This window comes from Macaca fascicularis, chromosome X (genome assembly GCF_037993035.2).
Source record: "Macaca fascicularis isolate 582-1 chromosome X, T2T-MFA8v1.1".
Lineage (NCBI taxonomy): Eukaryota > Metazoa > Chordata > Mammalia > Primates > Cercopithecidae > Macaca > Macaca fascicularis.
The window spans coordinates 126,502,517-126,525,088 of record NC_088395.1 but is presented as its reverse complement, the minus strand read 5'-3'; the positions used below and the strand labels follow the sequence as shown (position 1 = coordinate 126,525,088).

Here is a 22,572-nt window from a genome sequence, read left to right as displayed (position 1 = left end):
GATACCCTTGGGAAATGCTTAAAGGACTGGAACTCATAGAATTAGTGTCAGAAGGAACACCAAAAATAATTTTCTAGGCAATACCTAAATTATTGCAGATGTGATCTTCAAAGGGAAAGATTATATAATATAGAAGGTCCCTTTCTAAAGTATTATAGAACTTTATTTATTGATTTATTTGCTTTCTTTCTCTCTTTCTTTCTTTCTGATGTGGGGTCTCACTCTGTCACCCAGGCTAGAGTGCAGTGGCATGATCATGGCTCACTGCAGCCTTGACCTTCCCGGCTCAAGTGATCCTCCTGCCCCAGCCTCTCGAGTAACTGGGACTACAGGTGCACACCACCACACCTCGCTAATTTTTAAATTTTTTGTATAGAAGGGTCTCACTATGTTGCCCAGACTGGTCTTGAATTCCTGGGCTCAAGCTGTTCTTGTGCTTTGGCCTCCCAAAATGCTGAGATTATAAGTATGAGCCACCATGTCAAGCCTACTGTAAAACTTTAATAATACTTATTTTCAGAATTATCTGCAATAAAACAAATATATATAAATATAATATATAATAATATATAATATATACTTATATGTTATATAAATATAATATATATTATATATTATATATATGTTTATATATATACACACACACACGCACACACACACAATTTTTTACCATGACGTAGCCTCAGGTCCTGAGAACATGTGTCCCCCAAATCTCTTTAGATTGTAGCTTCTTAGGGTCTTCTTGCTCTGAGGAGACAGAACAGTTGCTGCTCTACCACTTCTTTTTCACATGCTTAGAATAAAATTATGATATCTTCCTCAGACTTCTTATATACAGTTTCTTTCATCTTTCCTTCTGATTCTGATTTCTCGATTTTTGCCCTGTGGTTTCTTCTGAAAATATAAATCCTCCATGCTGCTTTTAGTTTGAATAGTGCTTGCAATCTACAAAGCATTGTGCAAATGTAAGTTATTTTATTATTATGAAGGTGGCAGACCCTTGAACTGTGGTTTTTTCTTTTTTTTCTTTTTTTTTTTTTTTTTTTTTGGCAGTCTTGCTCTGTCACCCAGGCTGGAGTGCAATGGCATGATCATGGCTCACTGCAGCCTTGACATCCCAGGCTCAAGTGATCCTCCCACCTCAGCCTCCTGAGTAACTGGGACTACAGGCAAGCACCACCATACCTGGCTAATGTTTTAAATGTTTTGTATAGATAGGGTCTTGCTATTTTGCGTAGGCTGGTCTTGAACTCTGGGACTCAAGTGATCCTCCCACCTTGGCTTCCCAAAGTGCTGGGATTACAGACATGAACTGTATTCTTATGAAAGCAATCCAATGCTTGTTTTTAATGGTTCTTGGACAATTGTCATTGTTGCTGAAAAGTTTTAAGTTTATGTTTTTATACTCTATGGTCCATATTTCATCACTTTTCTAATTCTTATAACCATTTTCTTTAAATTCAGCTCTGCTGAACATATGCAAGTAGAGAATGAAGAGCCAAAGAAATGTACTACTTCAGTTTCTACATCAGAAGGTATTTTTAAGATACAGACCTTTCTTGAGAAGTTAAAAAATGTTTATAAATAGTTGAACATTAGACTTTACTTTTATTCAGATTGCCTATCATCTATTCCTTTTCAGTATTTCAAATGTAGTAAGATTGATAATCAGAAATACTTTTTTAGAAGTTACTTTTTTATTTGTATTTTTTATAGAAAAAAAGTAGTCTAGTCATTCAAGTGAAAGGTCCAAGAAAGGAAGAAAAAAAAATTTATCGAAAAGAAAACACAAGAAGTATTCTGAAGATAGCGACAGTGACTCTGATTCTGAAACAGACTCTAGTGGTAAGAAAGCCAACAGCGTCCTGCAAGCCTTGCTTCAAAACTAGTTTTATTTCTTAAAACTTATTTTAGAAGAAGGTTCCTGAAAACAATAATAATAATACTGAAGAGTTTTTGAACACTTGCTAACCTTGTGCTAGGCATCCCCATAAGTGCTTTATATTCATTTATTGCCATCTAATCCATAAATAACTGTAGGGTACTTCTTATAGATGAGGAAATGGCGACAGAGCAGGTTATAAGTACTATCCCCAAGGTCACACAGTTGGGATTCAAACCTAAGCAATTTGACTCCAGATTGGTTGTGCATAGTTGTACAAAGCACGTGGCACCAGACCACGTCAGGGGATTGGGCTGTACCAAAGTAAGCCTTACAGGGCTGCATCAGCCCAGTGGAAGGGCTTTTTGGTGTAAATCTCATGCCCAGTGGGCACTGCTGTACAGTTTCCAAAAAGGCACTCCCTTTAGACTGGCTGCCAATTTATGGAAGGCACCCCATCTGGGGTAGTGCATCACAAAAAGCCACCTTTTTTATGCCCTCTCCTGGCTAATAATTGACCAGAGGGTTCTTCTTCTTGGTTGGCATATTCCACAAAGGCTCTGCTTCCTCTGATATTGCCCCAGTTTCCTGGTCCCCAATGTCACTTTACTTCCTTGCTGCTGGAAAACCAAACTTTCTTAAAGCACACATCTAAGCATGTCAGTCTCATACTCAAAATCCTTCAATAGTTCTCCATAGCCCTCAGGGTAAAGTTCAGACCCTGACTGATCCTTCTCTAATCACATATACCCTGTCACTCTTTCTTGCACCATACTCTGTAGCCTGAAAACTAACTTCCTTCCTTCCTTCCTTCCTTCCTTCCTTCCTTCCTTCCTTCCTTCCTTCCTTCCTTCCTTGGGCCTCCCTCTGTCACCCAGGCTGAAGGGCAGTGGCTCGATCTCTGTTCACTGCAACCTCCACCTCCAGGGTTCAAGTGATTCTCCTGCCTCAGCCTTCCGAGTAGCTGTGACCACAGGCGGGCGCCACCATGCCCAGCTATTTTTTTAAAAAAAATTGTAGAGGTGGGGTCATGCTGTGTTGCCCAGGCTAGAACTGCTTTCTGTTTCCTCAGTATTCTATGTTCTTTCTATTGACTCTATTACTTGGTAGAGAGGCCCTCTGCCTACAATACCAGTCTCTTTTTCCAACAAGCTTGGCTTACTCATTGCAACAATGGGCATGCAGTACTTTTGTAATCAAATAACTACTCTAAGAGCCACCTTTCCTGGTCAACCATTCCTCAACCACCCTCCTCCAATCAGTCTGATTTTGAGACTCCTCTGTGTGTCCAGAGCAACCCAAGCTTCTGTCACTCTGGATTGTATCAATCTCTTTACCTATTTGTCTCCTCCATTAGACTGAGCTCCTAGAAAGCGTTCTCCTTCCCCACTCCAACACACACGTAGTTTTCTTTCCCTTTTTATCATGAAAATCTTCAAATGTTCAGAAAAGTAAAGGGAATAGTGTAATTAATACTATATACTTTAGTACTCAGGTTTAACATTTGTTAGCATTTTGATATGTTTGCTTCAAATATAGATTTTTCACTAAGGTATTCAAAGTAAATTACAAATGTCATCACACTTCAATACAAAATATTTCTATGCATCTCTTTAAAATGATATTTCTTAACCATAATACCATTAACTTATGAAAAAATTAACATTAATTTCTCATATCATCTAATACCTAATGTGACTTTAATAATGTATATATCCCCAGTGCCTAGCACAGTTCCTGACAATAGTAATAAATGTTTGAATGAATAAATTTCTGTGTAACAACAAATGAGAGACAGCAAAAGCATATATATTTACTCAAAAGTATTGAGGTTTTAAAGGTAACTTTTTCAAAATTATAATGTGTTTTAATTTGCAGATGAAGACACAAAAATGAGAGCAAAGACAGCTAAGAAAAAGGAAAAGAAACAGATGGCCAGATTTTTTTCTTTAATTTTTATTATGGAAAAGGTCAAATGTGTATAAACATACATAGAATGGTATAATGATCCCTCAGGCACCTAGTACCCAGCTTGAACAATTAACAACTTGTGAGAAATTGCCACTGCCCCCTAATTAATTTGAAACCAATCCCAGGTATAATGTCATTTATAAACAATTCAGCATGTTTCTCTAAAAGACAGTGTATTAGTCTGTTTTCACACTGCTATAAAGACATACTTGAGACTGGGTAATTTATAAAGAAAAGAGGTGTAATTGGTTCATAGTTCTGCATGGCATGGGAGGCCTCAGGAAATTTACAATCATGGTGGAAGCCAAAGGGGAAGCAAGGCACATCTGACATGGGAGCAGGAGAGAGAGTGAGATGGGGAAGCACCAGACACTTAACAGACAACCAAATCTCATGAAAACTCACTCAGTATCATGACAACAGCATGGGAGAAACCCATCCATTCAATTACCTCCCAACAGACCCCTCCACTTGTATTGACATGTGGGGATTACAATACAAGATGAGATTTGGGGGGGGACAGAGGCATATCATATCAGATGCACATTCTTTTTCTAAAAACATAACTACAATACCATTATCATGCCTAAAAAAATTAACAATAACTCCTCAACTCTCATCACACTCCATTTTTAAATTTTTGTTGTTTTCTAGCCTAGCAGTTTCACATGAGGAAGACAGCATAAAGAAAGCCAAGGTCTGACTGCTTCTTTTTGATGAGAATATGAATCAGGGAACTACCTCCTCCCTCTTGCTTCTCCTAGCAGTAAACAAAAGGTTCCCTTTTTGTGTTTTTATCATCAGGAACCAGGGTCCTTTCAAGGAGGTTGAATGAGACAAAATACATTTGAATGCATGATTGTCAGCTTCTGAGCTGGAGAATATGCAACAATATGCCTTCTGGGCTGGGGATGGAAGAGAAAAGGGAGAACGGCCTCATTCTGGCTTTGGTGGAGTCTCCTCTTGTGTTCCATTTGATGCAGAGGACCTTTGGGCCAGAATGGTTCCTATTTCCCTATGTCCTCCACAGAAAGGGAGGACAGTGAACAGAATTTGGAATATACTAGATAGATGTTTGGCTGCCACCTTCCCATAGAGCCCTATGAGTAGCTTCTTAGGAAGATTCCTTTAGACTACAGGGTTGTGTCTGAGCTCTTCAGCACAAATGGAGACGGGCCCTGTCTTGAAACACTGTTCTTTTACTAGGGACTTTCCCCACCGCCATTTTGCATATGTATGTATGTGAGATGTACAGGGCCTATTGGTGATTGAGGTATGTCAGCTCATAAAATGGGGCTTCCTTGTAATTCTGTTTAAATGACTTTTCCTTTGAAATTCTTATCCATATTTTATTTGGCACACAAAACAGATATACAGTTGACCCTTGAACAATGCAGTTAGAGCTGCATTTGTCCACTTACATGTGGATTTTTTTCAATAGAGTTGCCCCTGCGTCCCCCCCCCCCCCGCCATATCCATAGGTTTCACACCTGCAACCAAATGCAGATCAAAAATACAGTATTCGTGGGATGCAAAACCTGCAGATAGGTAAGGCCAACTTTTTGTATACTTGGATTCTGCAGGGCCAAATGTGGGGCTTGAGTATGCATGGATTTTGGTATCTGCAGGGGTCCTGGGAACCAATGTTTACAAGGAATTCACAGCTTTGTTTTAATATAAAATGTGCCTTATAAAAAATGGTGCACTGACTTTTTTGTTTAGTCAATTCATTTAACAGACATTTGGTGAACTGCACTTGAGGATGTGCCATGCAGAATTTGAATCTGGCAGAAAAATATTTTGGAAAAATTTATAAAAAACAGGCCTAAGAAAATGGAGACTACAAATGAATGCTGATGACAGGGGCCTATACCAGGCCAAACAAAGTCAGGGCAAAGCAAGGCATAGACAGAGGAGGCAAGGACAGCATGGGAAGCCTGGATATTCTAGGCTACAGTGGCACTACAAGAACCCAACTCCAATTGGGCTCCTGAACAAGGATGGCATTATAGGGCCCATCCAAGATTTCGATGACAGGGAGATCAATGGCAATCGGTGACATATATCTAAAATCTAAAGCCTTCTGCTATCTTCTCTACTTGACCTTCCTAATCTTAAACCAAACCTTCAAGGGGAGAAAGAGAATTGGTTCAGTATATTTAACAGTTCATATCTTAATAGAAAAATATAACATGCAAATCTATGTGCTATTGAAATTTTAAACCACAATGGGAGAGACTATTATGTTATTACTAAAATATCTTAGGAAAGTTAACACTGCAAGCCTTCCCTTCAGCTCACCCTTAGTGAGCATAGACTATTTGCCAAGCTCTGGACTAGGCCTCTGGCTTTGTTTTGTAAACCAAAAAGTATCTGAGACAGGTCTCAATCAATTTAGAAAATTTATCTTGCCAAGGTTAAGTATGCACCTGTGACACAGCCTCAGGAGGTCCTCACGACATATACCCAAGGTAGTCGGGGCACAGCTTGGTTTTATACCTTTTAGGGAGACATGAGACCAATCAATATATGTAAGATACACATTGGTTCAGTCCAAAAAGGCAGGACAACTCGAAGTGGGGAAGGGACTTCCAGGTCATAGGTAGAGACAAATGGTTGCATTCTTTTGAGTTTCTGATTATTCTTTCACTGAATACACAATTTATAGGAATATTCACTTATCCCTTAGTCTGGCTTAGTCAAACAATAGGGCAAAGGAAGCAATCAGATATCCTTTAGTCTCACGTGAGGAGAGGAATAACTTTGAGTTCTGTCTGTTCATAAGGAATTTCCTTGTGAGCAAATTGTGAGGGAGGTACATAGCTTTTAAAGAAATCTTTGTAGTTATCTTATTTAGGAATAGAACAGGAGGCAGGTTTTTCCTGTCCAGCTTGACTTTTCCCAGCTTGACTTTTCCCTTTGGCTTAGTGATTTTGGGGTCCCGAGATATATTTTGTTTTTATATTCCCCCCTGCCTTTTAAAAATCTTTCAGAGAAAGCATTTTAGAAGAAAATGAGTCCTCTGGTCTTAGGTTTGTCTGATCTCTCATGGCTAGGATGCTTTATTCCTAGATGAGTAGGTCCCATGTTATTGGAAAAGCTCATGTTTAGTAGGTTGTGAAGTCTCATGTCCTATGAAAAGAAAACAGGGGGAGGAAGGGAGAAAAGCAACAACAAACAAGCAAGAACAATCCTGGAAAATCTATATAGGCCATATTACTCTGAAGTCCATGCATCAGTAGGCAGGTATGAAAGTGACTTGTGTATGTAAATAGGTTGCTGTTATTTTCTTCTGAAGTTGTCTAGCTTCAGTTTGCAGGGCTTGAAGAAAGCACAGCTTAATATTTAGTGATTTTAAATGAGGAAAAATGGGGAAGAAGGGAAAGGAAAGAAGGACAATTTGAAAACATCATTTTGGAGACTTGTAGCCAGGAAAAATTTTAGAATTCAGTCTAAACTATAGGAAATAGTAAAAATTGAAAAACACTAGGCAAGACTGGAATCTAACAGGTATACTATAGTTTATTTTGAAACTTTTTTTTTCTCTTTCCAGTCCTGTTTTCACTAAAGACAAATCAAAGGACAAATTCATTTGCAAAATAAGTTTTAGTCTTATGGCTGGAGTATTTGCATAAAGTCAGCAAGAATAATTATTTGTCATATAGTCTTCTCTTTTTTTAAAATTGACTTTGCTGGAACTTTATTCCACAAGGAATCTTAGATTCAACTTTAATGCCTTAAGCCCAACCTGTGCCTGCAAATACTTGTATTAATTGAGTGAATTCCTCACCTCGAGGTCCCAAGAAAACTTAGGTCTCCTGGGCCTGTCAGAAAGTGACATTCTTTACTTACCACACGTTAGGAGACTGTACAGGGACTGTGTAGATAAGGTACGAGGATAGCTTTTACAAGGGGCTTTTATTGGCCCTGTAAGTCAACTTCGATTTCTTAAAGGAATCTGTATCCGAAAGTATGTTATTCCTGTCAATACCTTGGTAAAATAACCAGTTTTTCCAGTTATGTCCTGTTACAAAAGAAAATAGATTCTTATTGCACTTATGCAAATAACTATATTGCTGTAAGTTAAGAATACGCACAACTAGTTTCCAAATTTTGGAGAGATCAGGTAGAGAGAAATATGCTCTAAATTTTGTTTATACAAGTATACTTAAGTGTTAAAAGCTGTAAATAGCTCTAAAGAAAAGTTTTCTTGGCTCTGAAAAACAAAGGATGAGCAACATTTTGAGCAAAAGTCATAATTATTTCAGTTTTCTATTAGTTCAGTCTATGCAAGTAACTAAAAAGTATCTGAGACAAGTCTCAATCAATTGAGAAAATTTATTTTGCCAAGTGTCAGGTCCAGGGGCAGGTTCCAGCCCATGCTGAGGTCGAAAGGAAGTGGGTGGATGGGTGGCAGATAGCTGAAAGAACACTCGGGTCAAGGGAGTGGGGGGCGTAGGCAGGTGAAAGATGGTTTTATTCAGCAGCTCTCTTACACTGTCTCTGTCTTCGCTAATTGCTGCAGCTACTCCCATACACAGCCGCACGGCCAGCTCTCCCTTCAGGGTCAGCAGCTTAACTCTTTCCCTCTGGGTGCAAGCAAGCCAAACTGTGTCCTGGCTTCCCGCTGTCCATCTGCAAGACAGACAGCTCTGGCTCTCTCTGTTTCTCTGGGTGCACCTGTACAGCGTCAGCAAGGTAGTTGTACCTTTTGCAGACAATAGTGGCTCTGAGCTGAGTGATGAGCCTTCCCATGTTATGGCTACATGGCTGTGATTATATAACAAGTGGAGTTATGTGCCTAAACTTGTTGAGTCATGCAGGATGTTTACCTCAGCCTATGTCTGCCTGGCTTCAGTGCAGCCATGTTCCTTACACCAAGGTTAAGGATGCGCCTGTGACACAGCCTCAGTATGTCCTGACAACATGTGCTCAAGGTGGTTGGGATACAGCTTGGTTTTATATGTTTTAGGGAGACATGAGACATCGATTAATATATGTAAGATGTACATTGGTTCAGTCCAGAAAGGTGGGACAACTCGAAGCAGGGAGGGGGCATCCAGGTCATAGGTAAATAAGAGACAAATGGTTGCATTCTTTTGAGTTTCTGATTAGCCTTTCACTGAATGCACAATTTACAGGAATAGTCACTTATGCCTTAGTCTGGCTTAGTGAAACAATAGGGCAAAGGAAGCAATCAGATATGCATTTGTTGCACAGGAACAGAGGGATGACTTTGAGTTCTGTCTGTCCTTTGTCCATGATTTTCCTTATGGGCAAATTATGAGAGAGGTATGTAGCTTTTGAACAAATCTTTGTAACTATCTTATTTAGGAATAGAATGAGAGGCAAGTTTGTCTGATACAGTTTCCAGCTTGACTTTTCCCTTTGGCTTAGTGATTTGGGGGTTCCGAGATTTATTTTCCTTTCAAAGTTTCTACCCACTTTTAATACCCTTTCATTTTTTTCCAAGTCTTGGATGCAAACCTAGCTAATGAATTGCACTGTGTCCTTTCCGTTAATGCTATGCTTGGTAACAGAATAAAGAAATATTAGTGTCCTGACAACTGACTATCAGCTGTCCAGCTGTTCTGCCCCTCCTTACTACAAATAGTGTCACTCTGGTCATGGGAGAAGCTAAGCATCATAAAAACTGAATCTTTTTAAAGTCATATTGAGAGAAATAGTCCTGTGATATTATAATATATTAGGTCTTTGTCCCTGGTTCCCATCACAAAGCTCCTAAAACCCTTGAAATTTCCTGACAAATAGGATTATCTTCTTATTTATAATGTGTCCCTTTGGATTACATCTGAGTTTATGCTAATGATATAACTCAGAGTGTGACTCCTAGGTAGCCCAGGATAGGGCCGGTCACCTGAAAAAACAGGTAATAGAGGATTAGAGGATTGGCAAGTTGGAACTTTCAGCCTCACCCACCAACATCCAGGAAAGGCGGGAAAGCAGGGCTAAGGGATGAGTTCTATAAAATCTCTTTAATAATTTTTTTTTTCTAGGCATAGTGGCTCATGCCTGTAATTCCAGCACTTTGGAAAGCTGAGGTAGAAGTATTGCTTGAGGGCAGGATTTCAAGTTCAGCCTGGGTAACATAGCAAGACCCCATCTCTACAAAAAAAAATTTTTTTTTTAATTATCGATGCATGATGATGCATACCTGTAGTCCTAGCTACTCGGGAGGCTGAGGTGGGAGGATCGCTTGACCCCAGGAGTTCACAGCTGCAGTGAACTATGATCAGGTCACTGCACTGAAGCCTGGGTCACAGAGTGATACCCTGTCTCTAAAAATAATAATAAAAACATAAAATGAAGTATTTTTCATTGACATGATTTTGTACACATTTATGGGGTGTAATGTGGTGTGTGTGTGTTTGGGAGATAGGGTCTCCACTCTGTTGCCCTCACTGGAGTACAGTACAGTCGCTTGATTATAACTCACAGCAGCCTTGGACTCCTGAGCTCAAGGGATTCTCCTGCCCCAGCCTTCTAAGTAGTTAGGACTACAGGTACACACCACCATGCCCAACTAATTTTTAAAAATGTTTTGTAGAGATAGGGTATCACTATGATGCCTAGGCTTGTCGCAAACTCCTGGCCTCAAGCGATCCTCCTGCCTTGATCTCACAAAGTGTCAGGACTACAGGTATGAGCCACTGCGCCCAGCCTAATGTAATTTTGTTTTGATACATGTATATATTGTGTAATGATCAAATGATCAGAGTAATTAGCATATCCATCACCTCAAACATGTATTATTTCTTTGTGATAGGAACATATAAATCCTCTCTTCTAACTATTTTGAGAACTACAACACCTTGTTGTTTACTATAGTCACCCTACTGTGCCATAGGACACCAGAACTATAAAAACTCTTGAACAATGAGATTTGATGAGCTTCCAGATTGCTGAACACACAGAGGTGCCTGGAAGGTTATACACCTGTATTTATGCCAGTATTATGCTGTTTTGGGTTACTATGGCTTTATAGCATATTTTGAAGTCAGGTAGTGTGATGCTTCCAGCTTTGTTCTTTTTTTCTCAGGATTGTTGTGGCTATTTGGGGTCTTTTGTGGTTTCATATGAATTTTAGGATTGTTTTTTCTATTTCCATCAAGAATGTTGTTGGCACTTTGGTAGGGATTGCAATCTGTAGATCACTTTGTATCATATTATATAGGTAGCAAGGCAAACAATCAATAGAGTGAAGAGACCACTGTAGATCACTTTGGGTAGTATGGATATTTTAACAGTATTAATTCTTCCAATCCATGAGCATGAGATGTCTATTTTTTTTGGTATCCTCTTCAATTTATTTCATCAGTGTTTCATAGTTTTCTTTGTAAGAGATCTTTACTTCTGTGGTTAAATTTATTCCTAGGGTTTTTTGTGTTTTTTTTTGTAGCAATTATAAATGGGATCGCTTTTTTGATTTATTTTTCCAATTGTTTGCTGTTGGCATATACAAATGCTACTGAGTTTTGTATGTCGATTATGTATCTTGCAACTTTACTGAATTTGATTATCAGTTCTAATAATTTTTGGTAGAGTCTTTAGGATTTTCCAGATATAAGATCATGTCATCAATGAACAAGGATAATTTAAGTTCATCCTTTCCAAATTGGATGCCCTTTAAGTCTTTCTCTTGCCCAATTACTTTGGCTAGGACTTTCAGGACTATGTTTAATAAAAATAGTAAAATTGGTCATCCTTATCTTCTTTCAGTTCTTAGAGGAAAGACTGCCAATTTTTCCCCAGAAAGACTACCAATTTTTCCCCATTCAGCATGATGTTAGCTGTGGGTTTGTCATATATGGCCTTTATTGTTTTGAGATATGTTCCTTCTATACCCAGTTTGTTGAGTTTTTGTCATGAAAAGATACTGAATTTTACTGAATGCTTTTTTCAGCATCTGTTGAAATCATCATGGACAAAAATGTCCTTAGTTTTGTTAATGTGATATAACACATTTATTGATTTGTGTATGGTGAACCATTTTACATCCTTGCAGCAAATCCCACTTGATCATGGTGAATGATCTCTTTAATGTGATGTTGAACTTGGTTTGCTAGTATTTTATTGGGAATTTTTACATCTATGTTCATCAGGAATATTGGCCTGTAGTTTTGTTGTTGTTGTTGTTGTTGTTGTTGTTGTTGTTGTTATTGTTGTTGTATCTTTGTCTGGTTTTCCTGTCAGGGTAATGCTGGCCACATATAATGAATTTGGAAGTATTCCCTACTGTTCAATTTTTTTGGAATAATTTGAATAGAATTTATATTTGTTCTTTAAATGTTTGGTAGAATTCATTGTGGAAGCCATCTGCTCCTGGGTTTTTCTTTGATCAGAGACTTTTTATTACTGCTTTGATCTCATTACTTGTTACTGGTCTGTTCAGGCTTTCTATTTCTTATAGGTCATATGTGTCCAAGAATTTAACCATCTTATAGGTTTTCCAGTTTGCTGGTATGTAGTTGGTCATAATGGTCTCTCGTGATCCTTTACATTTCTGTGGTATTTCTGTGGTATTAGTTTTAATGTCTCCTTTTCCTTTCTGATTTTATTTATTTGGGTCTTCTCTCTTTTTTCTTACTTGGTCTACCTAAAGATTTGTCAATTTTGCTTGTTTATCCCTTTGGAAAACTATTTGTTTCATTGATCTTTTGTATTTTTTTTATAATCTCAATTTCATTTATTTCGGTGCTGATCTTTATTATTTTCTCCCTTCCTTCCTTCCTTCCTTCCTTCCTTCCTTCCTTCCTTCCTCTCTTTCTCTCTTTCTCTCTTTCTTTTTGAGACAGAATCTTGCTCTGCTCCCCAGGCTGGAGTGCAGTGGTGTGATCATGGCTCACTGCAGCCTCAACCTCCTGGGCTTAAACACTCCTCCTGCCTCAGCTGCCTAAGTAGCTGGGACTACAGGCACATGCCATCATTCCTGGCTAATTTTCAAACTTTTTTTGTAGACACAGTCTCACTTTGTTGCCCAGGTGGGTCTCAGAGAATCATCCTGCCTCAGTCTCCCAAGGTGCTGTGATTAAAATGTGATTAAAACACCCAACCTTGTTACATTCTTTCTACTAATTTAGGGTTTGATTTGTTCTTGCTTTTCTAGTTCCTGGAGGTGCATCATTAGGTTATTTGAAGTCTTTCTACTTTTAAAAAAAAAATTATTTTTCATTCTTGTGGGTATATAGTAGGTACATATATTTATGGGTACATGAGATGTGTGGATACAGGCATGCAATGTATAATAATCACATCATGGAGAATGGGGTATCCATCCCCTCAAGTGATTATTCTTTGTATTACAAACAATCCAATTATACTCTTTTAGTTATTTTAAAATGTACAATTAAATTATTATTAACTATAGACATCCTGTTGTGCTATCAAATAGTAGGTGTCATTCATTCTAACTATTTTTTGGTACCCATATATCATCCCTGACTCCCCTACCACCCTTCCCAGCCTCTGGTAATCAACCTTCTACTACGTCCATGAGTTCAACTGTTTTGATCTTTAGATCCCACAAATAAGTAAGAAAATACAATGTTTGTCTTTCTGTGCCTAGTGCCCCCCAAAGCACTAGGATTACAGGTGTGGGCCTCTATGCCCAGCCCAAATGACTTTATTATTGCACGTTCATATCCTTTTCTTTCAGATTGAATAACTCTCTCTAGCATTTTCTTGCAAGACAGGTCTGGTGATGATGAATTCATTCACCTTTTGTTTGTCTTAGAAAGTCTTTATCTCTCCTACATGTTTGAAGGATAGCTTTGTTGGGTGTATTATTCTCAGTTTTTGCCTTCAGCACTTTGAATATATCATCTCACTCTCTCCTGTCCTGTACCATTTCTGCTGACAGTCTGTTGCCAGACAAATCAAAGTCCTTTATATGTTATTTGCTTTTATTTCTCTTGCTGCTTTTAGGATCTTGTCTTTGTCCTTGACCTCTGAGAGCTTAATATATATTTTGGTGTAGTCCTATTTGGGTTTAATCTGCTTGGTAATCTTTGACTTTCCTGTATCTGGATATTTATATGTTTCTCTAGGTTTGGGAAGTTTTCTGTTATTTCTTTGAATAAGCTATCGACCCCCTTTTCTTTCTCAACTTCCTCTTGAGGGCCAATGACTCAGATTTGCTCTTTTGAAGTTATTTTCTAGTTCTTGTAGGTATTCTTCATTCCTTTCCCTTCTTTTTTCTTTTTTTCTTCTCTGACTATGTATTTTCAAATAGACTATCTTTGAGCTCACTCCTTCTTTCTTCTGCTTGATCAGTTCTGCTGTTGATACCTCTGTGATGAGTTTTTCAGTTCAGCCAATGTATTTCTCAGTTCCAGGTATCTGTTTGATTTTTTCTCATCATTTCCATTTCTTCATTAAATTTCTCTGATACATTTCTAAATTGCGTTTCTGTATTAACTTGGAGATTGCGAGTATCTTCAAAACTGCTATTTTGAATTTTTTTTTTTTTTTTTTTTTTTTTTTTTTTTTGAGATGGAGTCTCGCTCTGTCACCCAGGCTGGAGTGCAGTGGCCGGATCTCAGCTCACTGCAAGCTCCGCCTCCCGGGTTTACGCCATTCTCCTGCCTCAGCCTCCCAAGTAACTGGGACTACAGGCGCCCGCCACATCGCCCGGCTAGTTTTTTTGTATTTTTTTAGTAGAGACGGGGTTTCACCGTGTTAGCCAGGATGGTCTCGATCTCCTGACCTCGTGATCCACCCGTCTCGGCCTCCCAAAGTGCTGGGATTACAGGCTTGAGCCACCGCGCCCGGCCTATTTTGAATTCTTGATCTGACTCCTGTCACTTTGCTATCTGAGAGCTCACATGTTGCTCTCTCATTGGGGTTGATCACTGGTTCCTTGCTTTGTCCATTTGGAGAGGTCATCGTTCACTGTTTGCTGTTATTTCTTATGTATGTAGATCTATGTCTTCGCGTTAAAGAATTGGTTATTTTTTCAAGTCTTTCCTGTCTGAGTTGGTTTGTGTGTTTAGAGGTTCTGTGCGATTTGCCCGTTGATTCCCTTAGCCCTAGATTGCTGCCTTCTCTTGAGCACTAGATGGCGCCCTAAGCACAGCTTTTCTGTAGCTCTCCAAGTGCTGCCCATTGCAGGTAAGGGGAGATTCCAAAGGGGACTCCTCAGCTGTGTGGGGAAGCTGGCTATGGCTTCGTGCTCAGAGGTTCCCTGCAGGGTGCCTCCTACAGTGTGATGCTGCTAAACCACCTCTCTAATTTGGTGTCCCCTTTTTCTATAGTGGAGAGCAGACCCCGAGTTTCTAGTGCTGGGCCATGCGGCCCCACCTCCAAGGTTTGTCTCCACCTGTCCTTAGGTGGAGGCACTTGTGATGCTTCCTGTGAGTTGAGACAGGAACAACTTTCTTGCATAGGAACCCAAGATGATGGGGAAGCTGGCTGTCCACTTTGATCTCACTTTTTCCAATGTAGAAACCATGAGTCTTGGAGGATTTTTCCATGTGGTGTCTAGTAGTTTGGGGGAGGGGCATTGTGGATAGAGAAGTCCATTTCTCTCACTTTCAGCTCATAGTTTTTCACTTCTCTGTGGCCTCAGGGATTGTCACAGCTTTGGCTTTGAGTTCTTGTGATAAATGTGGCACTGGATAGTTGTTTTTGGTTTTCAGTGGGCAGGGGGAGTGAATCCAGATTGCTTCTACTCTGTCTTTCGTGACATTACTCCCCAACTCTGAAGTTTTGAGAATGAGTGACTGAAGAATTGTAATGCCATTATCCAAGCTAGGGGACATGGAACATGTCATGGTAAATAAATAGGTCAGGTTGCGCTTGTTGAATTTGAGAGTCATCTGCAACTAAATGGACTATAAGAATCTTGACCTTGGCATTCAGGAGAGAGAGCTGAGATAAAAGCATAGATCTATAAATCATGAGTGTGAAGGGATGGTGGTTGAATCCCTTAGAGTGGAGGGGATCATAAAGGTAGAGAGGGTAGAGTGAGAATTCAAAAGTGCCAAGAACTGGACTTTGAGCAACCAACTCCTACACCTTGAGGAATGGGTAGAAGAGAAGTGAGCATACTAAGACAGGGAGCAGCAGTTGGAGAGATAGGAGAAAATTCCAAAAAGTGCTGGTCATAGAAACCAAGGGAAGAGAGACATTCAGAAAAGAGAAAGTAGCTTTTTTGCAATGGGTTTGCCACTAGAACATAGGTTGTCTTGAAAACCACCCCTAAAAACCAAAATGGGAAAGGAAAAGACTCATATCAATATTGTCATCATGGACATGTAGATTCAGGCAAGTCCACTACTACTGGCCATCTAATCTACAAATGCAGTGGCATCAACAAAAGAACCACTGAAAAATTCAGAAGAAGGTTGCTAAGATAGGAAAGGGCTCCTTCAAGTATGCCTGGGTCTTGGATAAACTGAAAGCTGAATGGTATCACCACTGATATTTCCCTGTGGAAATTTGAGACCAGTAAGTACTACATGATTATCATTGATGCCCCAGGATACAGAGTCTTCATCAAAAACACAATTACGGGCCGAGCACAGTGGCTCACGCCTGTAATCTGGGCACTTTGGGAGGCCGAGGTGGGCAGATCACTTGAGGTCAAGAGTTCGAGATCAGCCTGGCCAACATGGTGAAACCCCATCTTTACTGAAAATACAAAAATTAGCTGGGTGTGGTGGCATGCATCTGTAATCCCAGCTACTCGGGAGGTTGAGGCAGGAGAATCACTGGAACCCGGGAGGTGGAGATTGTAGTGAGCCGAGATCATACCACTGCACTCTGGACTGGGGAACAGAGCATGACCTTGCCTCAAAAACAAACAAAACAAAACAAAACAAAAAACGACTACAGGCACATCTCAAGCTGACTGTGCTCTCTTGATAATTGCTGCTGGTGTTGGTGAATTTGAAGTTGGTATCTCCAAGAATGGGCAGACCCATGAGCATGCCCTTCTGGCTTACATGCTGGCTGTGAAACAACTACTTGTTAGTGTTAACAAAATGGATTCCACTTAGTCACCCTACCACCAGACGAGATACAAGGAAATCAGCACTTACATTAAGAAAATTGGCTACAACCCTGACACAGTAGCATTTGTGCCAATTTCTGGTTGGCATGGTGACAGCATGCTGGAGCCAAGTGCTAATATGCCTTGGTTCTAGGAATGGAAAGTCACCTGTAAAGATAGCAATGCCAGTGGAACCATGCTGCTTGAAGCTCTGGACTTTATTCTACCATCAGGTCATCCAACTTACGAGCCCTTGTGTCTGTGTCTCCAGGATGTCTACAAGATTGTTGGTATTGGTACTGTACCTGTGGGCCGAGCAGAGACTGGTGTTCTCAAACCTGGCATGGTGGTCAACTTTGCTCCAGTCAATGTTAGAACTGAAGTAAAGTCTATTGAAATGCACCATGAAGCTTTGAGTGAATCTCTTCCTGGGGACAATGTGGGCCTCAATGTGAACAAGGTGTTTGCCCACTTAATAAAATCGGATATAAAGAACAAGAAGGCTAAGTTGTTATAAACGTCAGTTAGCATGCCTTACAGTTCTTGGTGGCTTAGATCACCACTTTATATTTCAAAGTATCTGAATAAAGACAGCTTCACAGTTGCTCCCAAGTCTTCATATCTGAAAGAATCCTTTTACAAATCTGAAATGGAACAATTTGATATTTATTACAGAATCATCGTGGTCTTGAAAGAAATCAGTGATTTACATTTATAACCATATTTCCAAAGAGAATGTCTTTTGTATGAAATGGGGGAATGTAAGAGGTACATAGATTATTTACAACTGTCTCTGTCAAGCATTTGCCCTTTATTTGTGTCCATTGCTGGATTCAACACTCTATTGGCATATCCATACTTAATTTTTTTGTTGTTGCTGCTGTTGTTCTGATTAAAAACATGCATTACATTCTTTCTAAGAAAAAAAAAAAGAATGTGTCTGCCAAAGATGTTCATCATGGCAGTGTTGCTGGTGACAGCAAAAATGACCCACCAATGGAAGCATCTGAGTTCACTGCTCAGGTGATTATCCTGAACCATCTAGGCCAAATCAGTGCTGGCTATGCCCTGTACTAGATTGTCACACATCTCACATTCCTTGCAAGTGTTCTGAGCTGAAAGAAAAGATGACCATTCTGGTAAAAAGCTAGAATATGGCCCTAAATTCTTGAAATCTGATGATGCTGCCATGATTGTAGTTCCTAGCAAGACCATGTGTGTTAAGAGCTTCTCTGAATATTCTGACTATCTGACTATTCTTCTCTGGGTCATTTTGTGGGGAAATATACCTTTATACCAAGTATAGAGCCAAGTATGAACTTACACAACAGGTTATATAGGTTATATAACAAGTGGAGGTGTGCACCTGCATGCCAAACTCGCTGAGACAGACAGTTGCCATGGGTGCAGAGGACAAGAAGGTGGCTAGAGCTGGCAAGGTCACCAAGTCTGTCCAGAAAGCTCAGAAGTCTAAATGAATATTATCCCTAAAACATGCCACCCCCGTCTTTTTTGTTGTTGTTGTTGTTTGTTGTTTGTTTGTTTTTTTTTTTTTGGTTTGTTTGTTTGTTTTGAGACAGGTTCTCACTCTGTTGCCCTGGCTGGAGCACGGTGGCACGATCTCTGCTCACTACAACCTCTGCCTCCTGGGTTCAAGCAGTCCTCCTGCCTTAGACTCCCAAGTAGCTGGGACTACAGGCATGTGCCACCATGCCTGACTAGGTCTCATTATATTGCCCGGACTGGTCTCAAACTCCTGGGCTCAAGTGATCTACCCATCTCAGCCTTCCAAAATGTTGGGAGTACAGGCATGAGCTACGGTGCCTGGCCTGAGTCTTAATCAGTGATGGAAGGGTCTCAGAACTGTTTGTTTCAATTGGCCACTTAAATTTAGTCGTAAAAGATTGGTTAATGATAACAATGCATTGTAAAACCTTCGGAAGAAAGGAGAATGTTTTGTGAACTTTTTTTTTTTTTTTTGGCATCTGGTAGTTTTAAGTTATTTAGTTTTTAAAATCAGCACTTTTTAGCGGAAACAACTTGACCAAATACCTGTCACAGAAATTTGAGACCCATTAAAACCAAATTTAATGAGGAAAAAAGAGAGAGTAGTCAACAGTGTTAAGAGTACAAAGAAATAAAGTAGACTAAGATCTGGATGTGATGTTTTATAAGTTTCTGACGAATTAAAATAGTGTTTTAAAAGCCAGAGTCATATTCAAAGAACTACAGAGAAAATGGGAGGAAGAAAAATGCTTTTGCAATAAACTTAGGGTGCCATTTAAAGAAGTTTGACATCAAAAAGAAAGCAAGGGTAATAGATGGGTTAAGTGTCATGTACAAATCTCTTCCTTTTTTTTTCAAAATTGAATTTTTTTTTGTAATGTCTATAATCCTGTGTCTGATTTGCAAATTTGGATGTAAAATAAGAATCACTTGAGCACAGTTGCAGAGTTTGATCAGAGAAGCAGAGTGAAAAGCAATAAGGGATGATTACAGTAATTAGACCATATGCAATTGTGGAAGCAGGGTGTCAGGTCCTGGGGTCTGGGTCCAACACATGCTGAAGTCCAGAAGGAGTGGGTGGATGAGCAGAAAGAACATTCAGGGGGCTGTAGGCAGGTGAATATGGTTTTATTCAGCAGCAGCTTTTATTAACAGCTTTCTCACACTAGCTCTCTCACACTGGCCACCCTGTCTTGGCTGCTTGAGCCGCGGCTCCCACACACAGCTGTGCAGCCAGCTCTCCTTTGCCTTCAGGGTCAGCAGTTTAACTCTTTTTCTCTCTGGGGGCACGAGCAAGCCAAGCTGTGTCCTGACTCTCTCCCGTCCATCTGCAAGACTGACAGTTTTCGCTCTCTCTCTTTCTCTGAGCACCAGCGCACCCACCACCATGTTGAGCCAAGCTGAGCCCCAACAGCCCTGTACAGCATTAGCAGGGCAAATATACCTTTATACCAAGTATAGAGCCAAGTATGAACTTACACAAACAGGTTATGTAACAAGTGGAGGTGTGCGCCTGCATGCCAAACTTGCTGAGTCATGCAGGCCTGGATATCCACTTCGGCTTATTCCTTGACCAAAGCACATCCGTGTACCTTACACTCCACCCCTTAGGCTGAGGGAGACTTAGGTCTTGGGCACACAGGTTTGATACTCAGGTTTTGCACACAGGCCTGACATATAAACTTTGGGCATGCAGGCCTGATACATACACAGGCTTGACACATAAGCCTGACACACAAGCTTTGGGCATGCAGGCCCAATACATACATAAGCTTTTGGGCACTCAAGCCCATTATATACATAAGCTTTGATGAACTGCCCAGCTATTGGCGCAGATCACCATAGGTTGTCACATCCTTGGTGATTACCAGTCACACTGCCCTGAGTTTAGTTTATTAGCTGCCTTGCCCACACCTGGTTTCAAAACACATGGTGTTAGTACTAGGCTGGACTGCACCCAAGCTAGATCTAGCTGTGTGCCATGCCCTATCAGGAATGAGGGGATACCCTTCCTAATGGTGAAGTCTCAGGGATTAGGAGTGCCTCAGGCCCCATGGCCTTATCTTGCATTAGGACTACAGGTCCCAAGACCTCTTGCAACTTAGCTGCTAAGGTTTTTGTACTTAGCATACTTCACCATTTCAAGTAGGCACCCCACTTCGCTAAAGTGGATGTCTGTGCTGTCTCTGTCCAGGGGGTCATTACCCATGAATGCACCCATCCCACTATTAATAACTGCTTCTCTATTAGTAAGCACCAGAGCTCAGGTCCCGTCCACAGTTGGTACTAACAGCCCACTGGTGCTTCCAAGTGCTCCATGCACTGCTATAGGCCCTAGCCAAAATTATCTGTGGTTACATGCACATTCAGTGTAAATGAGCACCCTAGTTTACTACCCAGAAAGGCTGTCTCAGCCTCATCACCCCAATCCCAGGCAAGAGGGACACTGCCACTTTTAAACCTGCAAGAGAATCAGAGGTTAACAAAACATTATTAACAAAACCACAACATATGGTGGGGCCTATACAGTAGCCCTGCAGCAACACTGTGAAAGTCCATTGTCACTGTCCCATGAAGGCAAATTGTTACTTGCTCTCTGGAGCATTGTCAGTTGACAAGAATGCATTAGCCAAGTCCACCACACAATGGCACTGCCAAGTTCCGTTGTCAAGTAGTCTATTAAGTCTGTGATAGATGACACAGCTGCCAAGCCATGCAAAACATCCACCCAGAATGTCTTCAGGTATGGATGCGAGAGACATACATAGCGCATAAGCGGAAAGCCAAGCAGCTGATGCCAAGATGCAGAGATACAGGTTTCACTTTCACTTACCAGTCTTCATAGTTGTCAATAAATGCAGCTCTGCCCAGAAACTTATCCGGGGGTCAGGGACCAGTGGATTGCCAAGTCCAAATGTGGCTCCTGTTGTCCGGTGCCCTCCAAGCTGGGCATCTCGGCCAGTTCTCTTATCAAACAGAAAAGGCTTTACACTTCCACCAACTGTAGCAGGTACTCTTTGAAAACTGGAATGCTTGAGCGGGACTGGGTTGCGCAGCAAGGTCCTTCTCCCAAATGACTTGCACTAAGTCTGTGCACGACTACCGACATTATTTGCTTAACTCCCTCAACTCAGCAGGGGCACAGGCACCAAAGGAAGGGTGCTCCACCACAGCAGGGGGTCTCTGGGCCTACTCGTGTGGCCCAGTAGCTGCTCATGATCTATTTTGTGGTGGATCATTGGGCAAGCCTGCCATGGAGGTTCTTCCTCCTCCCTGCACTGAGTCCCACAAGAACTGGGCATGAACTTCCCACAGCACAATTACAAACACTCATCTGACTCTGCCAGCAAAGGCATGCTTCTTCTCAGTGCTGTGCACTTCCAGGTGCTTCAGTGCCTTCTCCATACTCACAGGAGACCCACCCACTGCCTCCCATGTTTCCACTGGAGCCCATCTTCACAGCACAGCCACCACCGGGTATCACAGCCCATGCTGCGGCCACAAAGCCAACCCGGGAGCCCTCAGGTACTGGGGCCCACTCACCTCATCCCATTCTCATCACCAGTTGTCAGGTCCCGGGATCCAGGTCCAGCCCATGCTGAAGTCCAGAGGGAGTTGGTAGATGAGCAGAAAGAACACTTGGGGGGCCGTAGGCAGGTGAATATGGTTTTATTCAGCAGCAGCTTTTATTAACAGCTTTCTCACACTAGCTCTCACACTGTTCGCCCTGTCTCAGCTGCGTGAGCCAGTGGCTCCCAAAGACAGTTGTGTATCTGGCTCTCCCTTGCCTTCAGGGTCAGCAGCTTAACTCTTTCTCTCTGGGCATGAGCAAGCCAAGCTGTGTGCTGGCTCCCTCCTGTCCATCTGCAAGACGGACAGCTTTGGCTCTCTCTCTGGGCACCAGCGTGCCCGCCATGGTAAGCCATGTTGAGCCGAGTGGAGTCCCAAGAGCCCCTGTAGAACGTTAGCAGGGCAGTTATACCTTTTACAGACAATAGTGGCTTAGAGTGAAGTATAAACTTACATAAACAGGTTATATAACAAGTGGAGGTATGCGCCTGCATGCCAAACTCACTGAGTCATGCAGGCCTGGATATTCACCTTGGCCTATTTCTTGACCAAAGAACATCCATGTACCTTACACAGGGGAAGAAATCTATGGAAGGCTATTGTCTCTGCACTTATGGCAGTCTGAAATCAC

At 41.0% G+C, this 22,572-nt stretch overlaps 1 protein-coding gene and 1 pseudogene across 3 annotated transcripts in view; both read left to right on the top strand.

Annotated features, from left to right (window-relative positions):
* The window catches only part of LOC102141965 (putative uncharacterized protein CXorf42), a 103,415-nt gene that overhangs the window by 3,251 nt on the left and 77,592 nt on the right, over positions 1 to 22,572 (top strand). The window contains exons 2-3 of one of the 3 annotated variants that reach the window (XM_065538582.2): positions 1,465 to 1,535; positions 1,717 to 3,652. The exons of 1 other annotated variant lie outside the window; for it this stretch is intronic. In XM_065538582.2, coding sequence (XP_065394654.1) covers positions 1,465 to 1,535; positions 1,717 to 1,727 — 82 coding nt within the window. In that variant the 3' untranslated portion in view covers positions 1,728 to 3,652. Of the gene's footprint in view, positions 1 to 1,464; positions 3,653 to 22,572 lie in introns of those variants that run through there. One more of the 3 variants, XM_045384448.3, reaches the window with a different exon arrangement.
* LOC135969131 (elongation factor 1-alpha 1-like) lies at positions 16,085 to 18,363 on the top strand (annotated as a pseudogene).